Consider the following 27886-nt stretch of genomic DNA (forward strand, 5'->3'; position numbering starts at 1 on the left):
AAAATACCCAAATAACAATGCCAAGCTAAAAATGACAGTATAAAATGAAGGGGGGGGGGGGGGGATAACTGTACATTAATATACAATAAATGTTTTCTCCTTCAAGTGGAAGGCACTTAAAATATCTAAACATTTATTTATGACAGTAATCTTATTACTTTTAAGCATTGATGTACAAATAAAGTAGACATACAAATAAAAACACAACAACTTTCTTAAAATATCACCGGGAACACTTTCACAGTACATTAAAATATGATTCAAACTATGTGTGTAGTCTTTTACATGTTAAAGATGTCCCTTAACAAAAATTGTGCAAACGCCAGAAAACAGAGTGTGATTGGATTCAAAAATATGATTTTTCTTTAGTTTGCTAAAATTTGCTGCATGAAATCTATTTGTAAACCTTAAGACTTTTTTTAAAAGCAGTTTAATTTGAGTTTTTTGAAGAATATACATATCCATGTAAATGTTTACTAGCATTTCATAAAATCTTGTAAAATAAGCATTTAAAGGTGGAGTGAATTTGCTTGTTGTGCAAAATATGCAAACACCAAAGACTTAAGTGTAAATCACTGTCAAATATTTATTTGGTCCAACATGAAAACAAACAAAAACAAAAGTGTAATGTGCAGTAATTGAAACTGTGCATCTTTTTCAGTGAATTTGAACAGAACAAAATGGGGGTAAAGCAAGAAAAGGATTCTAGATTCTTTACAACAGAGTGAAATAACAGTGGTTGCATAAACATTCAAACTGCATCCCGTCTCCACAGCAGCATATCAAAAATATCTTTAAATAAATGTCATTACTCTCCGAGGACGTTTCCCTGGGGTGTTTTTTTTCGCAGGGACGTTTCCTTCTTCTGCTTGTGTTCAGATCAGAAGCCATCAGCGTACAGCGGTGGGGGAGGAAGGAGGCATAGTTCTGTGAAGTCTACCTCTTGTTCGCTGTCACATAAAACACAAAAATGGTCCAAAAAGCAACTTGAAGTACTCTGCATCTATGAACACTTCACTAACACACACACACACACAAACAAAAACACATCAAAGAGAGCCAAACTTGTGCTGATAAAAGGAAACCGTCAACACTTACGGATATGGAGGCTCTTCCACGGCACATAAGTAGTCTAGATAAAGACGAGCAGATACCAAAGTCAAATCATCTTTGAACTGCTGTCTGTAAGATGTGCAGCTTGTCTCAGAGTTACTTGAAGCAGATAAGAACTACCCTCAAGTCGCTTTCCATTGCAAACAAACAACAAAAAAAAGGCTCCAAGCAGTGAAGTGACCCCAAGTGTCCTCCCTTTTAGCCTCAACATAATCAGGGAAGGTGACAGGAGCAGGGACAAGACAGCAGATATGTGAGGAGTCAAAGTTTCCACTCACTTGACGTCTCTGCACTTTAGATTCGAAGAAGAAAAAAAATGTCGACAACAAAGTTAGCTTTTGGGTGAAGCACAATAATGTTTCAAATCAGCTGAAGAGATTGGAGATGATTGTACTTTGTAGGTGTTGCTCCTTCGCCATCAGCAAAGTCACTCGGTTCATCTTTGTTGTGCTGAAAGAAGAAGGCCAACTTCTGCAGCGCTTCATGCCGGTTCCTGAAAGAAGACAGAGCTCACGGTTATGCACCTTTACAACCTACAGGGGGCAAACAACACCTTTGTAATGGACGCCATGCAAAGATACTGAAAATGTGAGTGCAGGACACGAACCAACCAGAAAACATTTTTTTTTATAAATTGAAACGTTTGATGTAAAGGAATACATTTTGGGAAACCTATCAAGCATCCCAGCATTTCAATCTTTTTGTTAAGTTCTTGTTTTTATCCTTAAACACCCACTCTGATGAAATGTGTTTTTGGCGTTTCCAACATGTTCTTGTGGCATTTTTCTACTGATAGAGCACATATATAAAGAAAATTAGGCATAAATTTGTATTTCTCAGTATTTCTATATTCAAATCGATATGAATCGGGGGAACAGAAAAAAATGCTGTTTGCAAAAGCTTGTAGGTATGGCGTCGAACCACCAACAGCAAGCCACAAGCTCCCTGCCGATGCATCCGCTTCATTCTGATGCATCCACTTGTAGATCGATTTGTTTTCCTCGTCTGAGCTGGCATTTGGCTTCAAACTGAATGGTTGCTCGCCACTTTGGTTGCACAGGTTATGTTAGGTTGGGGTTGTGAGGGGCTGAGAGTTATTGGGAAAGCATAAACATCAGATGGATAACGGGAAGTAGGGATTTTCTTACAACTCAGTGGCACATTTCTAATCAATTACTGCCGCTCTGTAGAAACTATGACCTAGAAAACAACTTTTTTTTTAAAAATTTATTGTTTGGCTAAAATAGGGATAATCGTAATTAAAAGCCCACTGGGAACGCTTTTATAATAGATCTAAAGATGATCTGAGAGGGACTTTAGAATTTAATGACCCACGTCGTCACATTTTCTTTATTCCTGAGTCACCATTCTCATTATTACCAATAATCCCTGTAGGAGGAAAATTTAACCACCAACCTCCCTCCTAAAGCCGTCAGCTTTGAGTGTGTATGTTGACGCTAGTGTTTGTCACACTTACTGTGTGTGCGGGTCGTCCAGGCTGGCGTCACCAGCTTGAAGACACGCTGGCAAACCCAGAGAACAGAGCTGAAGGTGTTAAATCACATTTGAAGAAAAAAAAAGAAAGCCACACGTACACCATAAACTATATCCAGAGGCTGTGCCGTCTTCTAGGACAGACATTTGTTTAGTCTTCCTTCAGTTCCCTTCAACAGATTTGCAAATATGAGTTACTCACACGTCTCGGGCAGCGAGGAATTCTGCTGAGGAAAGCTGCTGCAAAGTAAAAGGAAAGCAATTTCCATTTGATTCTCAGAATCACTCGACAGTATAATAAAGCAGCAGCCATTTCTTAGAAATAATATTTATGCACAATTGGCCTAAAGCGAGAGTAAAACACATGAATCTTCTGCTCACTGGCTTTCATTGGAAGGTGAGAGCATCTCATCCTCACAGGCCCACTCCTCACTGTCGTCTGTGACTGTGGAAAAACAAACCGAGCGCTGAGGTTAGCGCGCATGCCGATGATGGATGTTTGGCGGCCTAACCCGAATTCCTTTACAATCATAAAACAACAACTGTTTAGCAGATGACAAGCAGCCAAGTCTCAGTGTGCCGCTCCGTCTGTCAATGCGAGCGGCGCATGGATCTGTGGGACTTTGAGACGATAAGCGACATAAGTGACGTTCTGCAGAGTCAGCAAACTTACAACTGCTCGTCATGACAGGGTGACTTGAAGATCTGTGTGACACACAAAAAAAGATGAGATTAGGCTAAAATTATCTAGCAAAATGAGAATATCTTTGAAGAGCTACTCTGATAAAAGTTCTTATTTTTATCCTAATACACCTGATAAGTATTTCTGTTCATTTCTTCATTTAAATCGATGTGAATTAGAAGAAGACAAAAAAAACAAAACCAAAAAAACAGTTTAAAGCAGGAATGTTTTACGCTGGGCGGGCCACAAGCTCCCTGCTCTGAGCTCTAAGTAACAGGAAGGGGGGGCGGGGTTGCCCTGCGCCAACAGTCCTGCCCACATCTTAGAGGTACATTTTTTAATGAACTACTGCCACTCTGCAGAAACTATATCCTAGAAAACGACAGTTTTAAGAAACATTTTTTGGATAAAAACAGCATAATGATCATTAAATTAAACTTTTTTTTTTTTAAAAGATGATGGGAGTGGGTCTGTAAAGATTTACACCATACCGGCTTCCAATGCTGATGGTGTCTCCATCCTGGTTGGCTCCTCGGCCAGCGGCTTGAGCTTTCTTTCCAAGTTCCAGCATCTCCTTGATGTTTAGCTCCACGTTCATCACTGAAATGTACCCATCTACAACAAGAAGGGAAAACTGTAAATAGAAATATGCACAACATAAGGTGTTGTAAAAAGGGATGGGATTTTTCTTCTACACACTCCTTTTCAAGCAATTTATTTGTTTAAAAACAAAATCACTTTGACACCTTTTTGCCACATCATGCACACGCTTAAAGACCCACTTAGATGAAAATTATGTTTTTGGTGTTTTTAATATGATCTAGTGGTAGTTTTGTCAGGATGGAGGAAATAAAGAAAATTAGGCTCAAAATTGCATTTCTGAGTATTTCTGTATTCAAATCTGTTTAAAAAGCTTGTAGCTGTGGCGTAGAAGCTACTATGGCAAGCCACATGCTCCCTGGCTTGTGTTTGAAGCCTTATTCTGTGCACACAGTCCCACCTGCAACTAGGAGACACATTCTAATGAACTAGTGCCACTCTGCAGAAACCATGTCCTAAAAAGACGACATAGGTTTTTTTCGTGGTAAAAATTGGCATACTCATAACTAAAAGATTACTGGGGTGCGCTATGAAAATAGCTCAAAAGATGATCGGAGTGGGTCTTTAAACACCGCTTGATTTCATATTTTTTTCCTTGAGAGGTAGGAAGGAAATCAGAGCTCACACTTATTGTTGGAATCCCTGGCTAGCCATTTCCCTTTAGGGCAGTTGGTGGTTCGAATGATGCTGACCGTGTCGCCGCTCTTGACGGGCAGGTCGTGCTTACGCACTTTACCGGCAGCTGTCACCTTGGCATGGTACATGGGTTCCTCATCTCCAGTCACCTGCAGAAGCAAAAACAATCTTTAGTTGGGGAAGCACATAAAAAGTACTTTTGTTACTTTTTATCCATTAGGATAGAAAAAACAAAACAAAAAAACTTTTACTTTGAATTTCTTTTTCATCTCATTTTCCTTCTTCTCTCGTTCTTTTTGCTCCTTCCTTTCCCTCTCCAGACGCTGTTTCTCCCTCTTCCGCTGTTCTTTATAGTCCGCAGAGTTAGGGCTTAGATGTTCCTTACTGAAAACAAACATACTTTCATTTTACCATTAAAAGAATAGCAATACTTAGTTTTTTTCTTCACATCATATGTCTAAGAAACCTGTGGACATGATGGATGACTTGAGCATGTTCTCCATGTGCAGAGCTCCTGAATGAATAAAAAAAAAAGATAAAAAAAGTCAACAACTGCCTCTCATCTGGCAAAGATGTCAGGCGATGACAGAATGCCGTACTCGCATGTTTGGGGGAAAAAAAAAAACATACCATGGATGCCGCAGGCGTTTGTTGTGACATGGCTCCTCCCGCTGGAAATACAACTTTTAAATAAAATAAAAACATCACTAAAATAATCAAAGGATTAAAAAATGAAAAAAAAGATGTTACCATAGGGCGATTCTCAGCATATGGATCTGGGAAATATAGATGAGAATGAGGTGAAATTAAGAAAATGTCAGTAAATCTTTTAAAAGGATAATGTGTTAAATAAGCCTTCTTACTCTTCAGTGCGGCTCTTTGTTTAATTGAAACCTGACCAGACATCATTTTGTTGACTGTCTCCACGTCTTCATACAAGTTATCATACGCTTCGTAGCAGCCGTCCGACTGATGTGCACTAGAAGGTGGTGGAGAAGCAAAGGCGGCGTTCTGAAAACATCCCAGCTCGCCAAAGCGTGAGTAGTGTCAGAACTCACCTTGATTGTGTGTGCCTGTCATCAGTCCGGGCTGTGTGGCTGCTGAGCTCCGAGTCCTCCGGGACGGACTGCCTCTTAGCAACCGCCGAAAGAGTTTCGTCAGAACGAGAGCTGCTGAAAGACTCGGCAGCTGGCTCCTTACTTTGGGAGCACCGCTCCGGAGCAGAGGGCTCGGGAAACTCCGGCAGGTTTATTGGTTCAGGGGAGCTGGCTGGATCAAGGGGGATTATGTTTTGACTGCCGAGGTTCAGATCCTGGACGATGGAGCTCTCGATTGTCTCCGCGGGATCAGCAGCTGACAGGTCGGGTTGCGGAGCTTCACAACCCGGAACCCCACGCGGTGCAGGCATGCCAATTTCTGAACAGAGTATGTCCAAAGCCTCCAGGTCTAAAGCTGCGATATCGACAGCTTCTACATCGGTTTCTATTTCTGAGATGTCAAAGTCTGGAATCTCGGGGGCATCCAGGATCGGATTGGAGGTGGATGGAGGCACAAACGGCTGCTCTTTTAGAGGATCTGCTGATTCCTCTAAAAGCAGATAAATACGCACAACTTAAGCAAATATATATTCAAGACTGTTGTGGAGATTCATTCAAAAATAACTCTGGAAAAATATGACCTACTATTTACAATCGGCGCTTGATATCGGCTGAGATCTACCAAAGGTGGCCTGGGGGGCTTTGCTGGCAGCGGTCCCAGTGTCCTCAGGTCAGGCAGTGACTTCCTCAGGGGTGACGAAGGTTCAGACTTGGCTGATGACCCTTCAGCATTTTCCCTTAGATAGCGCTTTTCAAATACAAGCTCTAAAGCAGTAAAAAAATATATATATATACATACATGTATATTTATATATATTAAAAAAAATAAGAAAAATAAAAATCAGCAAACTAATAAGGTTCAGATCACTTACTGTGCGCAGAGTTGGTGGTTTTGAAAAAAGGTCGAGCAGAAATACATGCAAGGTGTGGAAGGCTACCCGGAGCCGCGATGGGAGCAGGAGAGCAAAAGGCGTCCAAGGTTTTGGGCGATGAAGGGAAAGCTCTTTCTCTTGATGCGTACTCAGGGGAGATCAGGCGCTTCGGTTTGGTGGAGCTTAAAATCTGCCGTGGTGTGAACTTCCTCTTGGCCTTCTCTAAAGTGCTAAAAATTCTGCTATCGGAGTTTGACCGGACCTCTGCAGAAAGGGGAGTTTGTGGGAGATCTGGACTAGAAGGAGGGTACTCAGTGGTTGACTGATCACTTTGCAGGGAAACCCCATCTTCTACACTTTGCTTCTCCATCGAGGGGAGTTCACCAGGCACACTTGCGGGCCTGTTAGTCAAATCCGAAAAGCTCGTCTCCTCACCATCTTCTGCATTGAACTTTGATGTTTTCGCTGACTTAAAGGGAAGCAGCAACCCTTTTTTTTTAACCCTCATATGTGGCAAGACTTCCTTTCCCAAGTCTGTTTCGGGTTTGCGCTCCTTTTCAGTTGGGGATTCTAGTGCTTGATTTTTCACAGGCAGAACTGGAAGGACCAGAGGCATGCGGCGCTCTTTGAGAGACTGCCTTGTTGTCGCGCCCTCGTCTTGAGAAGGACACGTCTGGTGAGGCGGCGAGGGGAAAGAAATTGGTCGTTTGCCTCCAGATCCCCGAAGCTCATCTCTGAAAACGGCACGGGTAACCACCAGAGTTTTGCTGTCCTCGCCGGCGCCGCTCACCAATGAGCTGCAATGGCCTCCAGGAGGAGGCAGGTGTTTGGGCTTGTCAGCAACAGCTGGGCGGGTGAATTTAGATTGGGCCAGGAGGGCCTCTTCCTGAAATTTAGCCCTCAGTGCTTTAAAGCTGATTGGTGCATCCTGAAACACATGAATACATAAACTTTATTAACAAACCATCACAAACAGTGTGTTAAAGACGGAAAAATTAAGGGTACAATATTAAATTAAATCAATGATTTTTTTTTAGATATATCAAACCTTATCTTACAGGTGGACTCATGATATATTTAAACAACAATTTGGTCTAGATTAAACTTGACATGATGACATTTCTAAAGTTAGCTTGTAATTAACATTTAAGCTAACTGAAATTAAACTAAATAAAAACAAACACGCACTTTTACCTCTTCCATAGCCGTCTGCTCCATATATTACAACGTTAATGCAAACATAGGGAAAGTTTCAGGTCTTTTAAAATCGAAATTTTCGGAGATTCTTTACCACAAATCAATCGAAGAATTCAGGCTAGCCGCCGATGCTGTTCAAACTATTTGAAAGCGCCACCGCTAACGCGCATGCGTGGAACGCGCCCGACGTCAGCGCACGTTCATTTGGTCAACGAATCAGATACGTCGCTATCCTTTGTTCGTGAAATTACAAAATAAAATAAGATACAAATAAAATAAAATAAAAACAGCACTTTATTAAAATGTTTTACTTTTTATTATTATATTTTAAAACTTTTATTCCTTAACAATTCTCAATTTCAAAAGCATTGATGTTTAAGGAGTTTGGTATAAGAAAAGTCAAATTTAGTCATTAAAAAGCAAATTTTGGACCAACAAAAATGCAATGACTACATAAATTAAAATAAGTTTAAAGAAAACAAATAGATTTTAGGAATAGCTAAGCTATGGTAGGGCAATCAAAAATTTGACTAATTTACTTACACGTTTTTTTTTTTTTAAATCTTGGGTAGTGTTTAAACGAAGGAAGTGGGGATGGAAAAATGCTTTTGTTTTTAATTAAAAACTAAGTCAGCAAAATATGCTTGTGAAGCTATGAAATCAAATTATCAAAACAAATTTAAGAGCGCAAACAATCAATACACAAAACATTGTAATTTGTATGTTTTAAGTAAAGTGTAAAAGTCTTGGGGAGCCTTTACATTTGATAGTGACCAGTATTTCCAGAAATTGTTGTAAAAAACATTTTTAAATGGTCTTTTTGTGTTGATTTAATAAATTTCTGCATTTTACTACATTTTACTTTTGGGTGAGTTTTTTATTGCATTTTCATTTTTTGTGTTTTTCACACATATTTTGAGATAGTAGCCAATTTGTGTTTGCCTCTATCAAAAGTCCATCCATCCATCCATCCATCCATCCATCCATCCATCCATCCATCCATCCATCCATCCATCCATCCATCCATCCATCCATCCATCCATTCATTCATTCATTCATTCATTCATTCATTCATTCATTCATTCATTCATTCATTCATTCATTCATTCATCCATCCATCCATCCATCCATCCATCCATCCTTCCATCCATCCATCCATCCATCCATCCATCCATCCATTCATCCATCCTTCCATCCATCCATCCATCCATCCATCCATCCATCCATCCATCCATCCATCCATCCATCCATCCATTTTCCAAACCTGCTCAATCAGCCTCAGCTACTGTAAAGCAAAAGTGGGGCACTCTCTGCTTGGCAGTTCTTTAAAGGGGGTCACTTAAAAAACAATTTCTTTGTTCTAAACAATTAATTATTAATTAAAAAATGTAATGAAAACTTGTTGTTTTGAATGCCCAAAAAGATTTTTTTAAAAAGTGAGATCAGCTAAAATAGAAACAAATGGCCTTAAACTGTTGGACATTGTTTTTTTTAGTAGGTCCTTAATACAGTTACATATTACACATTGCTTATTTGGTTGGATTTTTTAAATTACTTGCAGACATTAAAGGTAAAACATTTTGGTTAAAGGTTGTTTAAAAAGTTTTCCCAACTGTCAAAAGTGTCTGTTTGTTCTCCATTAATAATTCACTTTGTTAGGTCAATACTGTGGAGTCCAGCCACAATAACTGTGGTTGCGGTAGTGTGACGTCTGCTTTTTTCAGACTATCTTTCAAACTGCTAGGATGCATTTTTGTTTACTGCTAAGTTTATGGACAATACATTTGTTTGCTGGTTTCAGCATGACTGTGAATGCCTCTTGGAGGCCTTCGACATCGACTAGTAACAGGTGCAGTATTCCTTTTTATTTTCATTTTTTTGTCACCAAATTAGGAGTCACAATTATTCAATACAGTTTGAAAGTTAAATTAATTTTGTTATGCTTGATAGTTGGAAGTGGAACTCACTGAGAGGAACCAGATCTGTGAGTAAGCCAGCACCTATCAACTGTCAACTGGGTTCCTGGTCAATGTGGACATCATGCAACCAGTGTACCGACAAAAAGGTGGTAAAGCCAGCTTTTTATTAAATGTGATTTTAAATAGAACTTTGCTCAAAGAAACGTTACAGATTTTGTTGGGGTGACTTGCAAGAAACTGCTAAAGTAAACTACAACCCTGCCTCAAAGGTTGTCGCAAAATAGCAATCTGACGTAAAACTACAGCAATGTGCATTACCATTTGCGATTTCAAGCATTCATCAAGAAACCTGTTAGTTACCATACAGATAGATTTAATTTCATTTTTAAAAGCGTTTTAGCTTTAAAGTTAGGAGAAGATTGTGTGGAGTCAACTAATAAGATGTTTTTGAGGTTTTCCAACGTTTTAAAACTTGACAGATGCATAGAATGATCTATAATTCTGGTGTTTTTTATTTATTTTATTTTTATATCATGCTTTTATTCAGCCTTTCAGAATAAACTATATTAATCCATATATATGATAATATATTACATTAGTCAAACAAAAATACATTTTTTTAAAGAAAATATTAGTTATTTTCGTAACTCATTTTCCTACACAGAAGTAAAACAACTCAGTCTCTGAGGCACTGGCTTTCGCCAGCATTTCCAGCATTTCACACACATATTTTCAGGGAATGAAATTGCATGTTCGCTCGGCTCATCGTCAGCGAAAATCGCCTGGGTGTGAACACAAAAAACGTGGCGAAAAACGCTGGCGAATAACGCCTGGCGAATATTCGTCCCGGTGTACGGGCCTTTATTGTGCAGATGGGATCTTTTGTGTCTTGTGATGTTCTTTTTGTTACAGAGGGTTCCTTTTTTTTTGCCACTCTTCATTTTATACATTATTTGTACATTATTTCATTATTTATACATTATTTCCAAGCCTAAGTGTGCCCCCTCATTATTATAATATCTCTGTTTTTTTAAACACTTATTTGAAAGTGATTTTTTGTTTTATCCACCTGCTCCTGGTTTCGCTGGCTCTGAAAAAAGAAAAGGATTAAAACATGTGATTGTTTTTTTATTCAAAGTTGGCCCTAGGATACATTTTATTTGAAAAACATGATTCATAATTAGTTGTACTTTAATGTGAAGCCTTTACTGTTTGATCTTAAAGGGTGAACTTTTGTCTGTAATACAGTTTTTAACAGAAAGTGATGGCTTCAGTTCCGTTTCAGACACTTGGAGAGGCCATCTCAGTTCGGTGGTGATGAATGTGTGGGCATGTTGTGGGAGAGGCTCGTATGTCCGCAGGCAACAAGCCAGTGTCTTGTAAATGACTACTGCGAAGAAAGTTTCACCTGCAAAGAAACAGGCAAGTCCCATCGGAAGACGACACATTATCTGAAGCTCTGGTGATTTATTTATTCGGCTGCACAAAGACACATCCTGCTGATGTAAGTAAAAGGTTCATTGGGGTTCTTGTAAATCCTTGCCTGTCTTTCCAGGACGCTGCATCAGCCAGTCCCTTCGCTGTAACGGAGAATCAGACTGCTATGATTTTTCAGATGAAGACGAATGTCAGGATGTAAATCTAAGAAGAGACAAATGTGCCACCATCATGCCGATTCCAGGGGCTGAACGTGGCACACAGGGGTAATCTCTGAATACTTTTTATTATTTATTTTAGACAAGATGTAGTTCAAATCTTTGCATTGGTTTGTCATAAAAAAAACAGGATGTTCCAGCATTTCACACATATATTTTATCTGCAGAAAACTTCTGTTCGGTTGCAGGAGTAGAGGGCAAGAGGAGGAATTGAGCAAACGCGTTTTACAAAACCTAAACTGATATGAAATTGTCTTATCCTTCAGAGAACCATCCCAGTAGTCCTGATGTGCTTAAAACAGGGCATCATGGCCTTTTCATTGACATCGCATGTGTTTGGGTGGGACATGGGGGACTTTGAATTCTTTGGGAGACAAAATGGAGACTACAGAGGACATGAACCAATGGGCTGGTTCTCAGAAGGTTACAGCGGAGCCGATTAGGTTGATATTACAGACAAATTGTGCATTTTGTGGTAAAAGCACCAAATTTGGTGTGGATGTCAACCGTTTGTCAAGATGGCGGCCATACACTCAATTGTTACAAAAATATTCAGTGTCTATTGCCCCAGTCTCAACAACATGGGTTGTTCAAGTTTTTAGACTTGAAGGGCTACAGAATGCCATTATATGTCTATTGTATGTATTATATTTTAAACTCTTGGATTTTCTCATGGCAAACATGTTTTTCTGAAAGAGGGGATCCTGAGGTACAACACTTGCATGATTATTTTATTAACCGCCTCCACTATGTGCTTTGATTTTACTTCACAAAGTTACAACATTCTTACTGGAGACTTTGTGGATCAAGTCTTTGATCCGGCGTACTTTGGAGGACAGTGTGAATACGTCTACAACGGCGAATGGAGAAAATTTACTTACGATGCGTTCTGCGAGAGCCTGCACTACAAAGAGGATGAGAAGAATTACAGGAAACCTTACAACTACCACGCCTACAGATTTGTGGTAAAACTGTTGTCGTTTTGTTTTAACTCGTGAAAAATGTACGAAATGTCAAAAGTGAAGATAGGTCTCCTTTACGAAGGCATTACCTGTTTTAGGCTGAAGCTACATCAGAAGGCTCCCACGAGTATTATGAGGACATGCAAAGCCTCCTAAAAGCGAGGAAGACTTTATCATCCTTTAATGCTGGTGTCACGGTTGGGGTCTACTATGTGGAAGCCGGACTGAAAGGCAGCCAAGAGTCAGAGTTTCTCACCAACATCACAAAGTATAACAGCATGGTAAGCTTTTTTTTGGTTTAAGTGCTGGTATTTGGATGGAAAAACAACACATTTATGGCTCCTGTTGTTTTTATTCGGCTCTTAAAGACCCACTACAATCAAAATGGTGTTTTTAACATGTTCTTGTGGCATTTTTTCTGATGGAGGACAAATACACATACAGATCAAAATTGTATTTCTGAGCATTTATTTATTTAACTTATTGTGAGTTAAAAGCAGACTAAAAAATGTGGTTTGAAAAAGAGCTTATTTGTGATGTAGAAAATACACTACCACTTGTAGACGACTAGGTCCATGTACGGCTTTGTTTTCCTCGTCTGAGCTGGTATCTGGCTTAAAACTGAACGTCTGGATAGCTCCACTGCAAAAATAGCAACGCTGCTCGCCATTTTTGTTGCACCCGTTATGTTAGGTTTGGGTTTTGATTGGCTGTAAGCTAGTTGGAGAGACGTAAACAAAGACCTCAGTTATGGGTGACCAGAAGAGGGGAGCGGGGTGACTCTTCACCTACAGTCCCGAGATAGTTTCTGCAGAAACTATGTCCCATACGACATATTTTGTTTTTTTTGGCCAAAAACGGCATGATCATATTTTAAAGACCAATGGTAATGCTTTTGCAAAAAATCAAAACAGGATTGGAGCGAGACTTTAAGAAGCTGCTCTGGCTAAACTCAAGTCACAGTACTTGTAACAGTTTTTATAAAAACCCTTACTTTTGGGGGGAAAAAATGGTATTACTTGTTGTTTTGTCTCCAGGAGTTTGGATTCATCAGGGTGTGGGCCAAAGTGCAAACAGCCCTTTTCAAGATGCGGTCAAATCAGCTGATGCTTCACGAGGACCTGTATGTTTCGCTCATGGAGCTTCCTGAGAGTTATGAATTTGGGATGTACGCCAAATTTCTTAACACATTCGGGACCCACTACGTTACTGAAGGAACCATGGGAGGCTCCCTGGAATATATTTTTATTGTCAATAAAACAGCAATGGCTCAGTCGAGTGTGTGACCTTTCCAGTTTTGTTAAAGCACAAATTCTGTTTGTATTTATAGTTTTGAGTTTTAAAAAACACTTTTCTCTCTTTTGGAAAACTTCTCAAGATGTCGAATCTCACCGATTTGAACAATGCATTGGCGCATCTCTTGGATTCAGTTATCCTGTAACCGACTCTGTCAAATTTGGGGGTAAGATCTCTGGACAAGGTTGTGGAGACACAACTAACCTTTCAAAAAGTAAGTAAAAGAAAATACAGAAATGCTTAATTTATATTTAACTCTAATACGGTGGTCCAAACAAATAAAAAGAAATGCTGCTATACAAAAGGAATGATGTTGCAAATAAAATAGAAATTATGTTTTTCAAATAAAAAAAATTCTGAAAATAAAAAGAAACAGTGCGAAGGAAAAATCCAACCTCACATTCATCCAAATAACTATTGTTACCCATGCCTTGAATTATTGTTAGCATGTTTATTAATGACAAAAACAACAACAATTTGCAGCAGTGTGTCTTTTAACCCTTGTGCTATCCTAGGCACTTTAACATTGGGAGTTGGGTCATCTAGACCCACTAGACAGTGCACTGAACCTTTTTTATTCAATGATATAGAGTAGAATAGAATAGAATAGAATAGAATGCCTTTATTGTAACTATACATATGTACAAGTCGCATCACACGCGCATACAGTGAAATGAGAGCTGATCGCTGTTCAGTGCAGACATGCATAAGAAAAGGAATTTCACCAAAAATGTACAATTTACAAAGTACAAAAAATGTACAATAAAAATATTAGATAAAAAGTTTTACTTTTCACAGTTAGGTGGAAGTGATATGTGATCTTCAATGGTGTCCATGGATTACATGAAATCTTTCCACCTTTATCCACCTTTGTCATGGTAGGAATAACACGTCAATGTAAGGGTGGGGTCATAGGATAACACAAGGGTTATTTGCAGAAGCGTTTGTTTTATTTGCAACAGTGTTTCTTTTTTTGGCAATAACCTTACTTTCGATGGTGGGTCTCAGTCACAGTAAATCTTAATTTCAGCTGACAGTTTTTTGCATTTGCCTATTTATTTTTTTCACAAGATCTACAAGTGTTATGTTCTTGTCATTCATACGTGTTCTTTTTTTTGGGCAGAGGATGGTGCCAGTTCATCTGTGATTGAGGATGTTGTCACTTTTGTAAAGGGGGGAATCACACAGACTAGTGCTGGAGTGCTCGTCATCAGAGATGCTGACACGTACAGAAAATGGGGAGCTTCTCTGAAGTACAACCCGGCGCTTATTGAATATGAGGTAAAATGATGTAAAGGGACATAAAGGTAATTTTTGTTACTTTTTTTGTAATATATATTTAACAGATATGAAACAAGAGCTGGTAAAGCAGGTTTATCCACAAAATGGAAACAAAAAAACAAGCAAACAGTCAGATATCTTCTTCTTTTTCCCCAACTCCGCTTATGCCGATGACCCAGACCATGCCAATCTATGAGGCTGTGCGCCTCAGCACAGCTGCTGACCACGTAGGACCAAGAGTGGCCAACTTGCAGAAGGCTTTTGATGAGTATTTGCAGCAGTTTGACGCATGTCGCTGTGCGCCCTGTAAACACAATGGAGTTCCTGTGCTGTCAGGCACCTCCTGCAGCTGCCTCTGCAAGTCGGGCTACCGGGGACTATCATGCGAGGAGACACTCAGAGGAGGTGAGGTTAACATTTCTCATTTGCATCCACCTGGTAGTAAATCACTTGCAACTCATTTTTGCACATACACATTATTTATACGAGCAGAGCTTTAGCAAATCAGGCCCTAAGAGTCAGGCCCAGAGGTTTGCAACGTAAGGCTCCGGAGCCACATGTGGCTCTTTTACGGCCCCATTGTGGCTCTTTGGTTAAAGAAAAAAAAAGTTTTTAGTTTCAAACAGTAACTATTGAGCAAGGTCAAAAGAGAAAAGTAAAGGATCGCTCTTCAATGCTCCTGACTACAGCAGCTGTAATCCTCCAACAATCCATTATGCAGTGTGGCTTCATAGTTAGACAGATTTTTGAGCGCTGTTTGTCAAAAAATTAAAAAACCAATCAAGCGGAGCACTACCAATATTTCTATTTATGGCGTTCTTTATAAAAAGGCAGATTTTCTTTATTTCAACAAATTCAAGGATTTTAAGTGCGCCTTCTTGGTAAAAAAAAATACGACAGGGGTCACTTAATTAGCTCTGATTCAATTTAGTTGATTAAATTTACAAATGTCTGGCTGATATGCACCAAAAATGATGAACTAAATGTTTTTTTTCAATCACTGCTGACATTAGTACTACTACATGTACATGTACTGCATTAAGATGATCCTGTGGTACAGGTGGACTTTATTTTGAAAGGAAGTCATGTGAACGTGAACAAAAAAAGGTTAATTTATCATTATGTTTGTTTTATTTATTCCCCAAAAGTAGGAGACAGGGCATTAAGAGTTGGTACAACTCAGTATAAAATTTAAAAGAGAGCACAAAATTATGATTTCCTCAAAGCAAGGCTTATCCGACCAGAGAAACTATTTTGTTTATAATCACAAAGCTAACTTAATTTTCCATACCAGTATGAAACAAAAGATGTTGTTGTGGGGATGATTTAATAACATAAGATATTTAGTTCAAGTAGTTTTCGGCAAGTAAACGTTTTTTTCTTTGTAATAGACTCAAAATCAATAGAAATAAAAGAAACAGAAGCAAAAAGATTTAAAGCTAAATATTTCTTGTAGGTATCCCTAAAAAGGTTATTCAATTATTTAAAAAAAAAACATGAATAAAGTCAACAAAAACAAAAAATTGAAGCTACTTTTAAAATGATGTATTTTTATTAAAGCGTGAGAGAAACCTTGAGTATGCACCTGTTTCTAACAAATTCGGTTGCTGTCAAATGCGTCCGATTCAGAAGCTGTCAGCGGCTCCGCATGAAGCTGAGGGTTTGACAGCTTGTCTGTGTGGCACGATCAGGTTGAAATGCCAAGGAAGAGAAAAGCCATTTTCTGTTTTCACGCAGAAACAACAGTCACTACGCTTCAGCCTGGGGAGGGTCAAAAGTCTGCTTCTGCAGTCACACTAAGTGAAAACAGTTGAAAGGTGTCAATCTTTCTGGAGTTTCCAGGATGTTTGAGGGAGTTCAGCTCAAAGTCACACCGACTAAAAACGCTCTGTTACATCAAAAACCACTCTGACCTCAGATTTGCGGTTATTTGTGCAAATAGATGAAAAAAAACCCCAAAATAAATAACATTGCAATAAATATATTAATTTGGCTGTGGAGACCCATGATATGCCAGCACATTTCAGTTGATAATGTGAGTACGGTTCAGTTCTTCTCCCCACATTTTCATCGTCATGCTGTTTACCATCTGTTTGTGTTTACATACTGCTCAGTTAGTTAAAACGTTAAACTAAGTTCTCTGACACATATTTCATTTTGTGTTAACAAAATGCTTAAAAAGTTTTTTCAGTTAATTTACACACCATTTTCAAAAAATTTTCATAGAAGGGTTTGGAGGAAGACTGGTGAGGAGCAGAACCCAAGCTGCTTGAGTTCCAGTGTGAAATCTCCACAGTCAGTCAGGATTTGGGCTGCAAGGTCCAGCGCTGCATGGTGTTGGTATACTCTGCTTTGTTCAATCCAAAACCACTGCAACATACAGCCTACCAGAATGTTCTAGAAGACTTCATTCTGCTGAGTATCTGGATGAAGATGCAGATTTAATCAGAGGGACGACAACTGAAGGATTGAAGATGGACATATCGTCCATTGAAAATACTTTATTTTGGTTGATTTGATGTGATAGAAAGAAGAAAGAAGAAAAAGGGCACTGAGTCCATATTCTATGAAAGAGTTTAATTTAATTTAATTTAATTTAATTTAATTTTTTTTATTTAATAATGAAATCATGGAAATGAATACACTTTTTCATGAATTTGAATTTTTTTGGAAAGGGTTTGTCAAATGAACAGAATTCTTTGTTAGTCTCTTTTTATTTATATTTTAGATCATTTAGTCTTTCTTGTAAGAAAACAACTAATGCAACACACACATCATAATACTACCTCCAGCATGCTTTAATATGAAAAGGTTGCCCTTTCCATAATGTGTTTATTTAATCTCCTGAAGAACAGTGGGAAACGACAATTATGAATTCGTTTGGCTTTGGAACACATCCAATTTTATATTAAGATGTTACAGTAGAAGTTTTTTTTTTGTTGATAAAACAGTAATGTATAATTTGTGGCTAATCTGTAATTATCTAAATGTAAAAGATGAATCCAAATTTTTGCTTTGACAGTTGAATTTTTTAAAACTTTTAATGGGAAAAAGCGATTGTTCACTATCAGGATGTGACGGAGGAACAGTAAGTTTCTGCTTTGCTAAATGTCTCCATTAAAGGAAAAAGAAAATAGACATAAAAGGAATTTTAAAACCAGCTTTAATTGACTCAACAGACACCAGGACAGATGGCTCGTGGTCCTGCTGGGGGTCATGGTCTTCCTGTTCATCAAGGAGGAAATCAAGGACAAGAACCTGCAATAATCCTGCACCTGAAAGGGGTGGAGCAACCTGCCTGGGCTCATCCAGCCAGACTCAGAACTGCTGAAAGATATTTGCTCAAAACGAGCAAAAGTGATCAAAATTAAAACTGAAAATCATGTTTTTTTTCCTATGAAAGGTGGGAATAAAAATGTGCTAATATTCTATTTGTCCTTGTATTTCTTTAAAGGAAATCAATAAACTCAATGTTATTTGTTTTCTGCTTTGTATTTGAGGGTTACATTTTGGGTAAAACTTTAGAAACCTGCATGCAAAAATGCAATGTCGAGAAATAATACACAAGTCAATGCTTGTACGTAACAATTCAGTTGAATATATTTTTATTTTTTTCAAATGAATTGTAGCACAAGCCAAGATTTCTTCTCAAACTAAAGATTTACGATCTTTGTCATATCTTGCACTTTAAAAGCAATCAGTTGACTCCTCTTGCGGTCCCCAGCATTCAATTCCTCCATTGCTGGGTGCTGGGTTGTTGCACTGCCGGGTCCTGGACTTTTTCCCTCCTCCACAAGATGACCACGCACCCCAACAGCTCCAGCTGCCATCAATGGCTATTTCTAAAGAGAAAAACTCGTAATTTGCCACGTTTTGGCTAAAAGATGAGCATGAAATATGACATTAAAAACACTTTTCCTGACCTTTTTGCCTTTGAGTGACCTCACAGCTCCTTCCAGTGTAGCCAACAGGACACACACACTCACACCTTGTCCCTGTAGATCATTAAAGTGAAACTGTTTTAAAATAACAAACTTTTCAGTGACAGTGTCTTCTCATTTTTCCGCCCAAATTTCATCTAAAATAAACAGACTTTCATTTAGGGACATACCTTTCAAAACAGCCACTCCATTGTTGTGACATGGAGCGCAGCGACATGAGCTCGATTCGGCCAGATGCTCCGACAGAGCCCTCTTTAGGTTTCTTTTGAGAGTATCACGATAGGTGAAGTCTCTGGAGACCACCAGCTCATACAGCGGCCGCGTCTAATACACACACACACACACACGTACACACAGGGTTAAATAGCCAAGATCTTTGTCAAAGGGAAGATTGGAGATTTTCAAATTGAGTTAATAGGCAAATTCCCATTAATACTGCTCCAGACTCCTGCCGCCTTGTTGTCTTTGGCACACATGCTGTTTGGAATCATTAGCTGTTTGCTTTCCAAACCGCTAGTGATAAGCTCAGCTGTACTTTGGCTTGTGTGACTGTGCCAGCGCTTGCCGAGCATCGTACTAAGTGGCTGAATCCATGAAAAATTTAGTTTTTAAAATGGATTAGAATTTAAAACCATAAGAGTCTTGAGTCATGTGAGTGGAAATGTTATCGGTAATATAGTTTAGATGACATTTCGTATGTTTAGACAAAGAAATATTACTCTTTTTTTAGACAAAATGAGCTAATTTCAAATAAAGAGCATTAGGGGCGGAGCTACAGGGGGGCAAGGGGGGGCACTAAAAGAACTGCTGTTTTATTATTGATAATAATTTTAACAATAATAAAACTTTTTGAAATACATATTTTTAATTGTTTCATTTGTAATTGCTTTCCACTCAGCTGTTCACATTTGCCACCCAATCCAAGACTTTTGCCCCCCCATATAAAATGTTCCAGCTCCGCCGATGAGGAGCATGGGAAATATTACAAATATACTAGGACAGGAGCAGGAAATACCTGAAAAGGCAGATCCAAACCCAGAACCAGAACCAAATAACTGTTTAAGTTAAATTATAATACGACAGTAACATGATTACTATAAAATAGATGTTCTGAAGCTGATGTTTAACCATCTTTTAGAGTATAAAACAATTGTATAATATTATTAAAACTATAGTCCTCGATGTCAAATTGCTTAGATTTTCCAAATCTTATGATTTGGAAATGACATATTTTTGGAAAGTTATTGAAAGACTGAAAAAAATCTCTGTGTATCATGGATAAAGCAGAAGACCTGTATTGGATACCGATGCTCTTCTGGCTCTCAGATGACACTGTATCTCTCATTACTGTCTGTGAACACAGTCTGCTCTGCCATCAGCAGATGCCAGCTAAAATGCAGCCATGGTTGAACATTGTCCAGAAGCATGTCTTTTGGGCCAAAACTGATTTAAAATGTGCTGTTTCGAAATGCACTGTCCAATGATTCCAAGTTGGTAATCACACACAATGTGTTCTTGAAGCTAAATGGAAGAAGACCATCCAGCATGTTAACAGTGCCTTCAATTTTAAAGCCAACATCTCTAAAGTCAGTCCAACACTAGAAGAAAACAGAAAGGGCTGCTTACTGTCATGCGAATAAAGTCGGGATTATAGCGCACGCCTTCACCCCACAGTCTCATGAGCTGTGGACTGGGAAGTTTCTTAGAGAGCAAAGCGGTGATGCTTTCACTGCTTCCACCCCTGACGACAGCAACAAAGTCCTCCACCATGCTACCCTTCTTCGTGCTCTCTGGAAGGTAACAGGATCACAGACCAGGCAACAAAAAAAAGGCCTACAGAATGTCAATGGACGACAAAACCTCACCTCCCATCTCGTTCAGAAGTCCATCACAGGATCCGCCCTCAACCCCTCCTGACACGTAAACACCGTAAATGTTTGCCCCCACATTAAAGCCAACCTGCACACACTTCTTGTATTCCTCCAGAGAATAATCTAGAAACAAATGAGAGTCGTAAACAACTGTGCATTTCACTTTTTTCACCCGTCTAATCCGATCCAAACCCCCCTCGTGGATCTAAGGATTAAACCCAGTGCTTGGTGCTGATCTTTCCTACCTGACTTTTCCAATTTCTCCTTGTTTAGGATGATAGTGTGCTCAAAGTCTCCTCCGAGGGCGGCCTCAGTGATGTAGTGTGTGCCAAAGTCTCTGTAGATCTGCCTGTATTCCCCGTAAACATAAGACTGTGGCAGAGAGCGTAGGCGCCGCAGAAACTCAGGGTGAAGCACCAAATCCTCTGACTTCAGAATGTACTGGGCCAACTCCAGCTCCGCTTTGGCTCTGATGAAACTGTTTGTCTGGTGATTACAGATCAGGCATCAATATCTCCCGGCAGCGGGATCAGAACACTAGGAAAATCTCTTTTGATGGAAATGATTGCACATTCAAAGTCACTTCAAGATTTTCTCAAACAATCACAAGATTACTACAAAAGGTGGGGGAAAATTTGGGAAAAAAAATCAAAAAGAGACACTTACTTTGCTAGAGGCACGGCGAATCTGGCTGACTGACTTGCTGTATTTGGAGTCTTTGAAATTGAATCCAAAATTGAAAACTCCTGGAACACCAAAGCCAAGGGAGAATGACACCTGTGTGCTGCGTTCACTCATTGTGTATTGCATGAAATCAGAGTAGCTCTCGAACGACTGCAGGGTGAAATCATATGAGCCCTTTGTCTGTGGATGACAGAAAACCATACAAATGTGTGGATTTGCTCATGCAATCATCTTGAGACAATCAAAGTTTAAAAAGGTTTTTTTTTTTTTTACTTGTCCTGTCCAACAGCTGGGCAAATAGATGAGAGCTGAAGGCCTCTTCTGTTGGACATATTTTACTTTAACAACAGGGGGTCATAAATAAAAAAAAGTTTTTTTTATTATTACAATAAAATATTAAATACTTTTTCAAACTACTACCTAAAAGAGTAGATTTACCCTTTTAAATCTCATAAATTTAAGAGATCTGGACCAAAAAATGAAAAAGTAATATTACAAGATTGAAGTCGAAAATTTACAAAAACAAAAAACAAAAACGTGTACATTTACTACATTAAATCTCATAAATTTAAGAGATCAGAACCAAAAAGTTAAAAATTAAGTTTACAAGATCAAAGTTGTGAATTTGCAAAAGAAAAGTGTACATTTTACTACGTTAAATCTCATATATTTACGAGATTATGACCAAAAAAGAAAAAAGTAATTTTACAAGATTGAAGTCCTACATTTGCAAAAAACAAACAAACAAAAAAAAGTGAACATGTACTACTTTAAATATCATAAATCTAAGAGATCTGGACCAAAAAATGAAAAAGTCATATTACAAGATTGAAGTCGTAAATTTACAAAAAAACAAAACAAAAACCGTGTACAGTTACTACATTAAATCGCATACATTTACAAGATTTGGCCAAAAAAAGAAAGAAATGTATTATGAGATTAAAGTGATAAATTTGCAAGAAAAAAACGTGTAAATTTACTACCTTAAATTTTGTATTAAAACCATACAAAAAAAAAGTTACATTGCAGGATTACAGTCGTAAATCCTCAGGAAAAAAACAAAAAGTACTTTAAATCGTGAAAATTTTATGAGTTTAGGACCACCCAAAAAAAGAAGTAATATTACAAGATTAAAGTTGTAAATTTGCAAGAAAAACCTGTAAATGTGCTTCTTCCAATTTCATAATTTTACCAGGTTAGGACCACAAAAAAAAAAAAGAAAGTGAACCAACAATCCGGCAAGTGAACGCCATGTGCTGGAGCAGACTGGCTTGTCGTGAAACTCAATTTGGTCAAACTGCCTTTGATTTGAACAAGTAAACTGAATACTTAATGATTACGTTACACGTGTTTGGAAGCTCCTGTGTTTGATTTATGATTTATTTATGTCTTATTTATTGATGGGGGGCTTGCAGGATCTCTGCAGTGCCCGTTGATTGGTATCTCTGCAGCTGTCCACTTCAATCCTTTCTTCCTCCACGAAAGGCAAGACCTCTTTCAAATCTGTGTGACGCTTTAGTCTGCAGAGTTTTCAGCATTTTTTTAACAATATTCTTATGCTAATAATCATTTTATTTTGGGTTACCAAAAGGTTCCATTTTTTTTTTGGTCTTGTAAATTTATGTGTTTTAAAATCGCAAATTTGCGACAATTAAAGTTATACATTCACAACTTAACTCTTGTGCTATCCTAGGCACTTTAACATTGGGAGTTGGGTCATCTAAACCCACTAGACAGTGCGCTGAACCTTTTTTCTTCAATGATTTGTGATCTTCACTGGTCTCCATGGATTACATGAAATCTTTCCACCTTTATCCACCTTTGTCATGGTAGGGAGAAGATGTCCAAGTAAGGGTGGGGTCATCTAAGATAGAACAAGGGTTAATGATATGTGATCTTCACTGGTGTCCATGGATTGCATGAAATCCTCTTCACCTTTATCCCCCTGTGTCATGGTGGAAAACACGTCAATACAAGGATCGGGTCATCTGGACCCCATTGGATAGCATAAGGGTTAAAAACATGTACATTTACGAAAGAAAAAGTCCCAAATTTAGCCTATGACTTTTAAAGTGGTAAATATACAATACTGCTTTTGTAATAAACTTCTTTCTCGTAAGTTTACGACTTTACAGTCATAATAAAAATAAAAAAAAGGCCCTAATACTCTGTCATACCCTACTGCTACCTTTGTGAGTAATTTCTGATAGTGGATTTTCATGTTAAACTGCAGACTTTAGAGTGAGTTTTCGGTATGTCCACCTGTAATGTGTATTGCTGCAGGTTGTAAGGCTTCCTGAACGGCACGTCCTGAATATAATGAGGCAGGCAGCTGCCTGCATAGTATCTATTGTCAAGCACCACCCCTTCCAGGTCACTGTTCAAGACGTTTATCCTGAAAGCAAAAGCACAGTGGCAGGATGAATGGAAAAAAAAGACAAAAGCTTTGACAGAAGAGTCTTGTTTCTTTTTTGTTTTATTGCCAAACTCTTTAAAATGTGTCAGACTCACATCAGTGACGCTAGAGTAGAGTGCGTGACTCACCCTTTGGCGAGATTCTCGATTCCCCAGTACTCCTCGGCCTCCTCCCTGCAGGGTTTGGAGACTTTCTTGCAGCCAACTTCATCTGACATGTCGCCGCAGTCATCTTCCCCGTTACACTGCAGGGTTCTGTGGACACAGCGACCTGACAGACCGCAAGGAAACTTGGTTTTCTTCAATACCTCTTTAACTTCATAGAAAAGGAAAAATCAAAATTATTCTTTTGTTAGGGATGCATTTTTTTTTATTTAGGTTTGATTTCCATACACAGAAAACCTCCCAAACCACAAAAAGCTGTTTTTTAGAGCAATTTAGATGAAGCCACATAAAATCAAAATAGACTGTCAGAACCTAGCAAAAAGCTTAGCCCTCCACTTGCCCCCCCTAAAATTATTGAGTCAATATCAGTGTCATTAGTGACAAAGATAACTAAATCATCAATACAAGCTTTTTAAGCATAGCAATATATATAGTACAGACCAAAAGTTTGGACACCTTCTCATACAACGAGTTTTCTTTATTTTCATGACTATGAAAATTGTAGATTCACACCGAAGGCATCAAAACTGTGAATTAACACGTGGAGTTATATACATAACAAAAAAGGGTTAAAAAACTGATGGTTTGTCATATTCTAGGTTCTTCAAAGTAGCCACCTTTTTTCTTTGATTACTGCTTTGCACACACTCTCTCTCTCTCTCTCTCTCTCTCTCTATATATATATATATATAGAGAGAGAGAGAGAGAGAGAGAGAGAGAGAGAGGGTGCAAAGCAGTAATCATAGGACAGTTACAAGTACCTTGGAACTCTGCAGGCAAATGGCAACCTGGAGCAGGCAACAAGGAAAGCTGCAACCACTAAATACCTCCAACGAGCAAGGCAAGTCCTGAGAAGCCAGCTCAATGGCAAAAATAAGACCCGGGCAATAAACAGCTACGCACTGCCAGTTATGAGATACTCTGCAGGAATAATAAGATGGCCAAAGGAAGAGATACAGACCACGGATGTAAAGACACGAAAGCTCCTCACCGTACATGGAGGGTTCCACCCCAAATCCAGCCCCCTGAGACTGTATGCTAGCCGCAATGAAGGTGGCCGAGGACTAGTAAGCGTAGAAGCCACTATCCTGGATGAAACATCCAAGATGCATGAGTACATCAAGCTCAAGGCCCCAACTGAAAGTGTGCTCAGTGAATGTCTCAGGCAATGGAGAGCAGAGGATACAGTGCTGGAGGACAGATCCTCATGGGAGGACAAACTTCTGCATGGGATGTACCACCGAAGTCCTACCAAGAAGTCCTACCAATGGCTAGAAAGGGCTGGCCTACAAGACAGCACTGAAGCGCTCATCCTGGCAGCTCAGAAACAAGCCCTGAGCACCAGAGCAATAGAGGCTCAGATCTACCACACCAGACAAGACCCAAGGTGTAGGCTGTGAAGAGGCACCTGTAACAATCCAGCACATGACTTCAGGGTGTAAGATGCTGGCAGGGAAAGCATACATGGAGCGCAACAATCAAGTGGCTGGAATAATATACAGGAACATGTGTGCAGAATATGGACTGGAAAAATGGGAAACAGCTCAGATTGTGGTAGAGAATGAGAGGGCAAAAATCCTGTAGGACTTCTAGATCAAGATGGATAGGATGGTAATGGCGAACCAACCAGATGTTGTAGTGGTGGATAAAGAACAGAGGAAAGCCGTTATGGTGGATGTGGCAGTGCCAAGCGATGGGAACATCAAGAAGAAGGAACATGAGAAACTGGAGAAATACCAGGGACTCAGAGAAGAACTGGAGAAAGCCTGGAAAGTGAAGGTGACAGTGTGCCTGTGGTAATTGGAGCACTCTGGGCAGTAACCCCCAAGCTGGATGAGTGGCTACAACAGATACCTGGAAATACCTCAGACCTCTCAGTCCAGAAAAGCACAGCCAAGATACTGCGCAGGACCCTCCAGCCCATCTCCCAGGCCTCTGGTAGAGGACCTGAGCTTGGGTTTCTTAATATAGTTTAAATCTTTCTCCAATAATTGTCTGATCCCGATATACTTGTGTCCATATGGCACTTTTGTTGAGATGTCTTTCTGTGGCTGGACTTCTGTTAGTGTGAACTATGCAGTGGGAGCACCACACTGTTATTTGACCTGGCATATTGTGACCATAAGAACTGACAGCTGAGTGCCTCCCATTAATTCTGTCCTCTTTGCCCCTTGGATTTGAGCTGCAGTGGAAGTGAAAGGCAAATGGAAAGTCAGCGCTTCATATTGGAGCGAGGGATGGAATTTGGTGGTGGAGGCCAGAGATACCTGTGTGGGTGCAGAGGAATCCTTCACAAAGAGGTACACTGTCACATGTGTAGCGAGCTGAAACAGCACAGGCCTCCTCCTCACGACCATGGAACTTGCACGGCTCACCCCCAAACTGAGAGGGCTGCTGCAGCTTGGCAAAACGATACTGCAGGGGGGTAGAAAATGAACACACAACTGGTCACACAGAGAAAGGTTGGCCAAGGCGGCTTTGAGACTGCTCAAGGGAGCTATAACGGCTGAAATTACATTTGTGGGCTGTTTTCACTTTGTCATGTCACTTTTATTAATCCCTCGTCTTGTAAAGTGGATAAGATAAAGGACTGGAGTGCATCAGCTTGGACACCTGGCAGCAGTGAGGCTGTTTGCAGAGTTTACGGACGCTAATCTGACTTCATCAAGTGAAATGTTTTTTTCTGTTTACGTCAGATTGCTTAAAAGCTATTTAATGCATTTTGGAGAAAGAACAGCCATGTTTTTCTTTGAAATAGATCAGTTGTTTTAAGATAAAATAGCATGGACTCATGTAAGCTGCAATATATTTATACATACAGTACAGACCAAATTTTGGACACACCTTCTCATTCAAATGAATGGGAAAGTGTGTCCAAAATTTTGGTCTGTACTGTATGTCTTTAAAGTCCATCTCTGATCATCTTTTGATGTATTTTACAAGCGTTCCCAGTGGAATTTTAATGAGAATTACGGCGTTTTTTGCTAAAATTGAAAAAGCAGTGTCGTTTTTGAGGACATAGTTTCTACAGAGCGGCAGTAGTACATTTACATAGACATTTGCCTCTGAGTTGTGGGGGGGTGGGATTGTTGGTGCAGAGTAATCCCACCCTCTTCCCGTCGTCACCCATCTGTTTGCGTGCTAACCCACTAGCATACAGTCCCTCACATCCTTAACCATTACCCGTGCAACAAAAATGGCGAGCAATATTGGAGCTATCCCGTGTGGATGCATCAAAATGGGCAGAGCAGGAAGCTTGTGGCCCTCCCAACGCATTTTCTACATCACAAATATGCTTTTTCCGACAGCATCCTCCATCAGGAGAGAAATGCTACAACATGTTAAAAACACCAAAAACACATGTTTCATCGGAGTGGGTCTTGGAGCTTTCAGGTCATGCGTAAGGGCTAACAAACACAGATATGTATCTTCTCCACTTGTCATACTTACTCTCTTTTTTTGACAGACATCACAGGGAGACCAAGCACTCCACTCTGATAAGACACAGTCCACCGGCTGGACTACTACCGGATTCACCACCGCGCGAGCGTGACGAACACCAGAGTCTACATCGCTTGCTGTTATGTGGGAGACTTTGCTGCACGATACAAAGAAAAACCACTTTAGAAGAAACAGACAGTGATCGTGTGAAAAATACTATTGAGCATATTTAGTTAAGATGCCCCTTTGAGGCAACCATTGATGTACCACAGAGATAATTGACTCATTGAAGACTTTTAAAAACACATATTTTTATCGAAAAACAAAAAAACAAAACACGCCTGCCAATGTTTAAGACTGAAAGTGTAATTTTGGTGTAGATTAAAGTCTGCCAGTGCACAAAACAGATGAATCACCCACCTCAGAAGCTGCAGAATGAGAGTCACACAGAGCAGGCAGCTGGGAGAAATGAGTTTTCTCACTTGTCCTGCCTCAGAAGACATGATTGTGTGTTATGACCTACTGCGACAGAGGGAAAGGCACTGCTCAGCTCCCTGTGTAAACA

General features: G+C 39.4%; 3 protein-coding genes across 3 annotated transcripts; 1 reads left to right on the plus strand and 2 right to left on the minus strand.

The window, feature by feature from the left end:
* Positions 1 to 561: 561 nt before the first annotated feature.
* Positions 562 to 7883, minus strand: LOC101172194. The gene is made up of 19 exons (XM_023964949.1): positions 7689 to 7883; positions 6495 to 7422; positions 6208 to 6387; positions 5584 to 6112; positions 5389 to 5504; positions 5276 to 5301; positions 5156 to 5208; positions 4992 to 5039; positions 4777 to 4909; positions 4515 to 4674; positions 3781 to 3904; positions 3281 to 3312; positions 2989 to 3052; positions 2810 to 2847; positions 2591 to 2636; positions 1508 to 1606; positions 1392 to 1405; positions 1099 to 1132; positions 562 to 950 (listed from the first exon to the last, which is right to left on the minus strand). The coding sequence occupies exons 1-19, from the start codon at positions 7710 to 7712 to the stop codon at positions 881 to 883; spliced, it is 2718 nt and encodes a 905-aa protein (XP_023820717.1). The 5' UTR covers positions 7713 to 7883; the 3' UTR covers positions 562 to 880.
* A 984-nt stretch (positions 7884 to 8867) lies between these two features.
* Positions 8868 to 18230, plus strand: c8a (complement C8 alpha chain). The gene is made up of 11 exons (XM_004078973.4): positions 8868 to 9540; positions 9642 to 9756; positions 10885 to 11032; positions 11166 to 11313; positions 12041 to 12230; positions 12326 to 12508; positions 13265 to 13505; positions 13606 to 13737; positions 14647 to 14804; positions 14984 to 15209; positions 17984 to 18230. Exons 1-11 carry the CDS (start codon positions 9437 to 9439, stop codon positions 18133 to 18135), a joined length of 1797 nt encoding a protein of 598 aa, XP_004079021.1. The 5' UTR covers positions 8868 to 9436; the 3' UTR covers positions 18136 to 18230.
* Positions 18231 to 18382: 152 nt separating this feature from the next.
* Positions 18383 to 27862, minus strand: c8b (complement C8 beta chain). Its single transcript, XM_004078974.3, has 12 exons — positions 27742 to 27862; positions 27331 to 27478; positions 26148 to 26295; positions 23845 to 23986; positions 23563 to 23695; positions 21283 to 21480; positions 20862 to 21102; positions 20611 to 20739; positions 20372 to 20535; positions 18916 to 19069; positions 18728 to 18799; positions 18383 to 18646 (listed from the first exon to the last, which is right to left on the minus strand). The coding sequence occupies exons 1-12, from the start codon at positions 27822 to 27824 to the stop codon at positions 18492 to 18494; spliced, it is 1767 nt and encodes a 588-aa protein (XP_004079022.1). The 5' UTR covers positions 27825 to 27862; the 3' UTR covers positions 18383 to 18491.
* Between the last annotated feature and the right edge of the window lie 24 nt (positions 27863 to 27886).

Source organism: Oryzias latipes, chromosome 17 (assembly GCF_002234675.1).
Source record: "Oryzias latipes chromosome 17, ASM223467v1".
In the NCBI taxonomy this organism is placed as follows: Eukaryota; Metazoa; Chordata; class Actinopteri; order Beloniformes; family Adrianichthyidae; genus Oryzias; species Oryzias latipes.